At 59.7% G+C, this 8,198-nt stretch overlaps 1 protein-coding gene across 1 annotated transcript in view; it reads left to right on the forward strand.

Annotated features, from left to right (window-relative positions):
* Slc6a11 (solute carrier family 6 member 11) overlaps window positions 1-7,901 on the forward strand; it is a 63,320-nt gene extending 55,419 nt beyond the window's left edge. The window contains exons 9-14 of the mRNA XM_048355042.1: window positions 1,931-2,043; window positions 2,972-3,109; window positions 6,001-6,103; window positions 6,418-6,518; window positions 7,420-7,590; window positions 7,720-7,901. Of these exons, the coding sequence (XP_048210999.1) occupies window positions 1,931-2,043; window positions 2,972-3,109; window positions 6,001-6,103; window positions 6,418-6,518; window positions 7,420-7,590; window positions 7,720-7,872 (779 nt within the window). The 3' untranslated portion in view covers window positions 7,873-7,901. The remainder of the gene's footprint in view (window positions 1-1,930; window positions 2,044-2,971; window positions 3,110-6,000; window positions 6,104-6,417; window positions 6,519-7,419; window positions 7,591-7,719) is intronic.
* Window positions 7,902-8,198: the final 297 nt, after the last annotated feature.

The following is an 8,198-nucleotide window of genomic DNA, read 5'->3' on the forward strand; positions in this document are numbered from 1 at the left end:
AGGGAGAGCAGGCAGCCGCTTCTCTGCCGTAAAGCCCACGGGAAGGAGGCGCGGGCCTTGCTCGGGAGCCTGGATTACCTTTCGAGCATTATGGCTATCGAAACCCCGCTTCCAACACCTAAGCTGTAGATCTCCAAGAAGCCTTCAGGGGAAAAAAATAACTGACACCCAAGAGGTGGAAGGGGCGCTGTGGCTCAAGTGGTAGTGCGCTAGCCTTGAGCTGAAGAGCTCAGGGACAGCGCCCATGTCCTGAGTTCAAGCCCCATGACCAACAAAAAAAGAGAGAGAGAATTGAAGGGTAGTTGTTTTTGGTTTTTTTACACAGTGTACGTGTACAGCCAGGTGTGATGGTGAACACCTGTAAGTCCAGAAGCAAAGAGGCTGAGGAAGGAGCAAGGGGAAGTAGAGGCGAGTGTAGATTATACCGCAAGACCCTATCTCAAAGGGGGAGTAAGAAGGGAGAAAAAAGCAACAATTCTTTTTCTGTGAGGAAGAAGGGGATGTGCAGAAGAAATTTGGAGAGGATCAACTATGAGGAAGAGAATATTCAGGAAAGAGGAGTTAGGAGCGCTAAATAGTATTAAGAGCATGCTCTTTTTTTTTTTTTTTTTTAGCCTTGACTATTGTACCATTTCACCTATCACCCAAATTAGATAACCGTCACTTTTGTGGGTGCAACCCCACAGCTAGTACAAATGAACCTAATTAGCAATGCCAAAGACAAATGAATCACGTGACCCCGTGGGGAAGAAATACTTAGAAACTATTTGCTTTTGATGGAACCTGAACTCAGAGCTTTGCGCTATGCTAAGCAGGTGCTCTACCGCTGAACCACACCTCTAGTCTGGTGGTTAGCTGTTTATTTTGGAAATTGAACCTCCGGCACTTTACTGCCTGGTCTGGCTTTGAACTGTGATCTGCCGGCTCTCAGTCTCCTGGGTAGCTAGGATTACAGGTGTGAGCCACCAGTGCCCCAGCCAACCGAAGAAATATCAAAGGGCAAGATGTTGACTGGGTTCTGAGACTAGAGATTAAAAAGAAAAAAAGAAGCTGAACGACAGTTGTGCTAAAGCAGGGACGTAGTCTGCCAATTCTACAAGAGTGTTTACACGTATTAGGGTTGGATACACAGGTAGATAGAGGGAATTACGCACCTTTTGCAGTGATGGCAGTTAGAAATCAGTGAGGCAGAATCTCTACACCGGTGCTTATTGTCTATGTTGTCATTATACCTCAATAAAACGGCTCTTTTTGTCTGTGTGTGCCCCTATCGGGCCTTGAACTCAAGGCCTGGACACTGTCCCTTAGCCTTTTCTCTCAAGGCCGGAGCTCTACCACCTGAGCCATAGCTGTTAATTGGAGATAAGATTCCAGGCTGGCTTCCAGTCTCGTACCTCAGATTTCAAAGTAGCTGGGAATACAGGCAAGAGCCACTTGAATGGCAATAAAGCTGCTCTTCAAGCGAAAAGAAGAACCACTGGATTCCCCAAACAACCTTTTGTCACTCATCTTTGGCTGAGGACACAGAGGCATAGGCCACAGAATGTAAACAGGATTTGAACCCAGACCGTAAGCTACCAAGCCTGTGTTCTTTACCACTCAGCTACAGACACTGGTACCCAGGCCCACCTAAATAAGTGAACGTGGGCCTCGGAAGTTTGGGGAGCCTGGTTTCCTCGGTGCCGACGATTGGTGTCTTGCTCTGGAGACGGAGCCGGAGTCCCCGGGGAAGGCCTGGGGTCTGCGTTGTAAACAGACGGGACGGCCGCAGTGCCCGGCCACCCTGCCCACCCTGCCCAACCCCACTCGCCTCACCTGGAAAGTGGACCGGGATCCCGGCCGGGGGAGCCGAGACCTGGCCGCCGTGCCCGGCCCGGGCAGTGCCCGTTCATTCGTGTTCCATGGTGGCGAGCGCCTCTCTCCTCCCCAGGCCCCGGCCTGGCCTTCATCGCCTACCCCAAGGCCGTCACCATGATGCCTCTGTCCCCGCTGTGGGCCACGCTGTTCTTCATGATGCTCATCTTCCTGGGCCTGGACAGCCAGGTGAGGGGATGGGAGGCCGTGGGGGGGGAGGAGGGGGGCTGGAGAGGGGACAAGGGGAGAGGCGGTGGGCCCCGGGCACTCCCCTCCTCCTTCCTGGCCTTCCAGCTGGGTGTCTGTGCCCCCCCCCCCCGTTAGCTCCGTGGGCACAGGGCCGCTGGCTTCCCCCGCAGCCGAGGGGTGTGGCTGGCCATCAGACGGGCGCCTTGGCAGTGGGCGCTGGGCCCTGGGCGGGGGACTGCAGGCAGAGGTGGCCCGGGCTCTGGAAGTGGCCCCTGAGCACCCCCAGCTAAGGGTGAGGACTTGGGGGGGTGGGCCGGGCCGGGAGGGCTGCCGTCCATACCCCCTCTGCCTCCACGACACGTGATGGCTGTGTCTGTCAGCGGCCGCCGCGGATCTCTTTCCCGAGCTGCTCCCCAGAGCCTGCTCAGCGGAGCCGCCAGCCAGGTGTTTCTGCTGATAATCTTCCCTTGGCTGTGGGGCTGAAGCCCTGGCCGGGGACGGCGGGGGGGGGGGGGGGAAAGGGGGGGAGGGCAGCGTGGGGCAGGAGACGGGCCGGGCTGCCACCAAGGCCAGTCCTCGCTGTGGACAGCGGCAGCCTGGGGGACCCTGGGTGGTCACCGCCCCTCTCTGTGCCTTGTGCACCTCATGTGCAGACATCACCCTCCCGGGCAGCTAGAAGCAATTCCCAGGGGATCCAGGGAGGGGGCCTCCCAATTGCCCCCCCCCCACAGGCCGCGCCTGCGTCAGGGCCGGGCTCTGCGCCCCCTGGCCCCTGGGGGGACAGGTGGACATGGCTCTGCCCCTGGGGGGTCGCTGTGCGGGGGAGGCGGGCCCGGCCCCGCCCCGGGGGGAGGGGAGCCCCGTGGGTTTCAGTGTGCTCCCTGGGCCCACTCAGCCAAGGCCGCCCACCCGTGTCTCCCCCCGCCAGTTTGTGTGCGTGGAGAGCCTGGTGACCGCCGTGGTGGACATGTACCCCAAGGTGTTCCGGAGGGGCTACCGGCGGGAGCTGCTCATCCTGGCGCTGTCCGTCATCTCCTACTTCCTGGGCCTGGTGATGCTGACCGAGGTGAGCGACCCCCGAGACTGCCTGGCTCTGGGGCTCGAGATGGGTCTAGAACCTTCTCTGAGGCTCCGCTCGCTCCCCTCATGAGGGTCAGCTGTGCATTCTCCACGGCCTTGAGCAGGGGATCCAACCTCAGCCGGCGGCGCTGGGCCGCAGCAAGCTGCTGGGGGACTCCCTGGGGCTGGGGACATGGGGTACCATTGTCCCAGGGGAATCTATGGGTGTCCCTCCGTGTGCACCCCTTCCCTCATCCCTGCAGGTTAGGAAGGGTCCCCCCCCCCAAAAAAAAGTGAGCTGTCTTAAAACCCTGCTTCCCTCCCCTGCAGCCATCCCCCCCCCCTCGCCCGGGTGTCTTGTGCAGGTGACATTCGTCCTCTGTCCCCACGTGCATGGTGTGTTTTGGGTGTGCCAGTACTGCAGCGTGAGCTCAGGGCCTCAGCCTCTTTCTGGGTTTTCCCACTCAGGGCTGGCTTCCTACCACTTGAGTCACGGCTCCACTTGCTGCTTTTGTCGTGGTTCATTGGAGATAGGAGTCTCTCTAACTTTCCCTTCCAGGCTGGCTTTGAGCCAAGAGCCTCAAGATCTCAGCGCCCCCCCCCCCCACATCCCCCCTGAATAGCTAGGATCACAGGCGTGAGCCACCAGCGCCTGGCAGCTTTGAGCTTTCACTCAGCAAGCCCAGTGTGCTGCTCGTCACAGGGGGGCGTCCACCGCACTCCCGGGGAGCAAGACATCACAGGCAAAGGCTGCCCGCCACCCTCGTCAGCCTCGGCCTGGCTGGTAACGCCTGGCCTGCTCCTCCGGGCCCTGCCTCTAATCAGTCGGGCAGGATCAAGGCGGATTAGGACGGAGGAAGCAGTTAAAGCAGAGCCGGGACAGTCTCCGTCCCTTAATGGCGAGGACACGGTCTGAGCCACATTAGGGGGTTTTGTCGTTGTGCAAACATCCCGCGCTCCTCCTGACCACTACAGGGTCTCCAGGCACACGATCCTAGGAGATTTCCGTGCTAGCCATGGGCCGTGTTGACCCAACACCACATGCTAGATAAGTGCCACATCAAGGTTCCTTTGGCCTCGCTTTAATGTGCAGTGTTTGAACATTATGTGTATTTTTTTTTTACAACCCCAAGGTTTTAACTCGGAGCCTTGGACTTTCTGGACAGGTGCTGTTACCCTTTGGGGCTCAGCCTTTCCTGTGCTATTTTCCAGATAGAATTTTCCTGGTCCACCTGGACCACACTTCCACCGCCGCTTCCAAATAGCTGGAATGACAGGTGTGCGCCACGGACCTGGGTTTGTGTTGGCTGAGATGGACTCTCACTGTTTGCCTGTTTGCCCTTGGTCTAGGATCCTCTGATTTCCACCCAGTAGCTCCGAGCCTGTGCCCAGCTTTGAGCTGTTGTGTGTTTGTTGTTTGCTCGCCAGTCTTGGGGCCTGAACTCAAGGCCTAGGCACTATCCATGAGTTTGTTGTTGTTGTTTTTACTCAAAAGCTAGCGCTCTACCACTTGAGCCACAGCTTCACCTCTGGCTTTTTTTGGTGGTTACTTAGAAAGGAGAGTCTCACGGACTTTCCTGCCCCGGGTGGCTTTGAACTGCGACCATCCTGAGCAGTTAGGATTACAGGTGTCAGCGCATGGTGCCCAGCAGTGATGAGTCTGAACTCATCCACACCCGCCACGGAGGCGTGCCAGACCCTGCGCCCCCGGCCGCCCCCAAGGGCACTGTGCATCAGACACGGCCGGGGCTGCTGCATCGCACCCGCTGGGGGTTCCAACGTGAAGAAGTTGCCATGAACATGTGGATTTCTGGTGTCTTCCAGAAAGTCTGCATGCAGATCAGGCCTCAGAGTTGTGTCCCCCAACAGCCGTGGATCAGATCCGACTCGCCGACGTCCCCGCCACACCCACTTTTCTCACCGGTGTTCTCTGTTATTCCATGGCCTCGGGTTGTGCTGCCCATGCGGAATAGAAGATGGGGGTCTGGGGGTGGGGGTCATTCCAAGTAAGGCCCCGTGGCAGGCTTTGCATCTACACAGACGGTCGTGGTACAGTCCAGTCAGGACACCCTGCACAACAAGGCTGCGGTTGCTCCAGCCCCCACCCGGCATAGTGAACCAAGAGAACCAAGGTTCTCCCCCCACCCATGTACTCGACGCCATCTCCGGACGATGGGTAGTGCCTAATACAACGGGAACACAATAGCACCAGTCACTACACGGCGCTGTGTGGGAGACGGCTGGAAAACGACACACGTTATATAGCACACGTGCTGTTAGAGATGCTGTGGTTGATGTTCCATGTGAGGTTAGATACGGAGGGCCGTCTTCGCCTCCCAAAGACGTAAGTGTGCACGCGCTATCTACCTGCCCTGCCCAGGGGGAGCTCGGCACTACCAGGACAGCTGCCAGGGCCACTTGGAGTGTTCCTAAGTCTAGAAATGGCGCTCTGGAGTCACAGAGAAAGAGCGGGTCTTCCGGGGAGGGCCTCCCGGAGCGGGCGGCGTTTCACTCTGCAGGAACTCTCCAGGCCAGCTTCACGCGCCCCGCCCCCCGCGCCCCCATCTGTGGAAGGTGGCCGTCGAGCAGGGGTGGATAGCAAGGCGACAACCTGACTGCCGGCGGTGATTTCACACTGGAGGGTGGCGTTGGCACCCAGGGCCCCCGGAGGCTGGCGTTGCTGACGGATCGGGGAGGGGGGGCTGGAAGCAGGGGGGGGGTCCGCTGTCTGTCCAGGAGAGGAGCTGGCTTCCATGTGGTCCCTCGCCCGCGGGGAGCTGGGCCTGGGCAGGAGTGTGACGGAGAGACCACGGCCCCCGTGGCTCTGCGGCCACAGAGCGGGGCAGGAGCCCTCCCCGAGGCTGCCCCGTGCGTCCATCTGTCTGTCCACCCCCGCAGGGCGGCATGTACATCTTCCAGCTCTTTGACTCGTACGCGGCCAGCGGGATGTGCCTCCTCTTCGTGGCCATCTTCGAGTGCGTGTGCATCGGCTGGGTGTACGGTGAGCAGGGGCTGGGGGGGCCTGGGGGGCTCTGGCCTGGGGCCCCTCCCTCCTCTCCTTGAGGACCTCTGGACCCCTTTCCACTGCCCCCAGCCCCCCCCCCCACGACCTCCTTATGCCCCCCTACTCCCTAGCTCTGCCCTAACAAGCAAGCCTTCACATGTGGACCTACTGGAACCCTCAGACCCAAACCTCAGCACCTGGGGGGGGGGGGCAAGCCGGCATTGGAGAAGGTCCTGCCTTTCCCTCTGGGGCCCAGAGGAGCCGGGCCGCCCCTGCTGAGTCTCCTGCTTGTGTTTTCCTCCTCTGCACAGGAAGCAACCGGTTCTATGACAACATCGAGGACATGATTGGCTACCGGCCGCTGTCACTCATCAAGTGGTGCTGGAAGGTGGTGACTCCTGGAATTTGTGCGGTGAGTCCATCCGTTCCACCTCCAGCCCCGCTACCCACCCACGCCTCTGTGTCACAGGCCCCTGCCTGGTGGAGACAGACACCCCAGGGACTCCGGTCCCCCGGGCCCTGCCCACCTGACACTGGGGTCACTCGGGTCGCAGCTCTGCTGCCATTTTTAAGGGTGATCCTGAAGGAATCTCTCCCTTCTGAGAGTCTCAGCTTCTGCACACACACACACACACACACACACACACACACACACTCACACACTCACGAGCTGCATCCCCCTCCATGGGGACCGGGGTTCTGGAAGTGAGAAAACGTGTCCCCGAGAAAGCAACGGGGCTGGGGCCGAGTCATAGCGAGGCCTTGGTGAAAGGAGAGTTAATTAAAGAGAGAAAGAGAAGAAAGCCTTATGTGGTGGCCCAGGCCTGTAGTCATGACTGCTGCGGGAGGCAGGGGTCAGAGGATTGCAGTGTGAGGTCAGCCTGGGCACAAAGCGCAAGAGACTCCATCTCAACACATGCCTGTGTGCCGTGGTGTGTGCCTGCGGTCCCAGCCGGGGGGAACATGGCGCTGGGCTCTGTCATCCCTAGGGACACAGGATCGTACAAGTAGGCGCAAAGCACAAGTAGGCGCAAAGCACAAGTAGACGCAAAGCACAGGTAGGCGCAAAGCGAGACCCAACCTCAAAGCTACCCACAAGGAGTCACAAGGAAAAAAGTGCCACGTCCTCAGGGGCTGGGCGAGGCTCATGGCCCTGGCGAGGCTACGATCCCTGCGGTCAGCACCTCTGGGGCCCAGTCCTGCAGGGTGGCCTCACTCCGTGGCCTGGCGGGGGTTCCTGGGCCTGCTGGGCCAGGGCGAGGCCAGCCCTGAGGTTCCGCCTCTCTCTCTCTCTCTCTCCTCTCTCGGCACAGGGCATCTTCATCTTCTTCCTGGTCAAGTACAGGCCCCTGAAGTACAACAACCTGTACACGTACCCCGCCTGGGGCTACGGCATCGGCTGGCTCATGGCCCTGTCCTCCATGCTGTGCATCCCGCTCTGGATCGGCATCAAGCTGTGGAAGACGGAGGGCACGCTGCCCGAGGTGAGGGCCCCATCGAGGCGCGGCTGGGCTGAGGGGAGGGACCGCCCCAGGCTGCACCCCAGCTGGCATGCCCTGCCCCCCCCGGGCAGCCCCCAGCCCACTCACTCCACTCCTCCTCTCCACCGTCAGAAACTCCGGAAGCTGACAGTGCCCAGCGCGGATCTGAAGATGCGGGGCAAGCTTGGGGCGGGCCCACGGACGGTGCTGGTGAATGACTGTGAGGCCAAGGTCAAGGGCGACGGTACCATCTCCACCATCACAGAGAAGGAGACGCACTTCTGAGCCGCCGCCAGCCTCCCGGATGCCCCTCCCTCCCCCGCCCTCCTCTCCCCCCTCCCCCCTCCCCCCTGGTGTGTAAATGAAGAACTGAAATCTCACCTAATGGTAGGGGCTTCTCCTTTGCACAGGATGTATTAACAAGTTAATTTCCAGCCAGCCACTGTACGCTCTGGTTTGAAGCCACACCCTCGCCTTACCCCTTCCCCCCCCCACCCCCCGTGACTGTGGACATCTTTACAGCAAGAAGACTCCAACGATGACCAGACAGCCGGCCCTTGTCCTGCTGTGGGTATACCCCACATTTTCTAGGGACTCCTGTATCACATATT

This window comes from Perognathus longimembris, chromosome 10, assembly GCF_023159225.1.
Source record: "Perognathus longimembris pacificus isolate PPM17 chromosome 10, ASM2315922v1, whole genome shotgun sequence".
Taxonomy (NCBI): domain Eukaryota; kingdom Metazoa; phylum Chordata; class Mammalia; order Rodentia; family Heteromyidae; genus Perognathus; species Perognathus longimembris.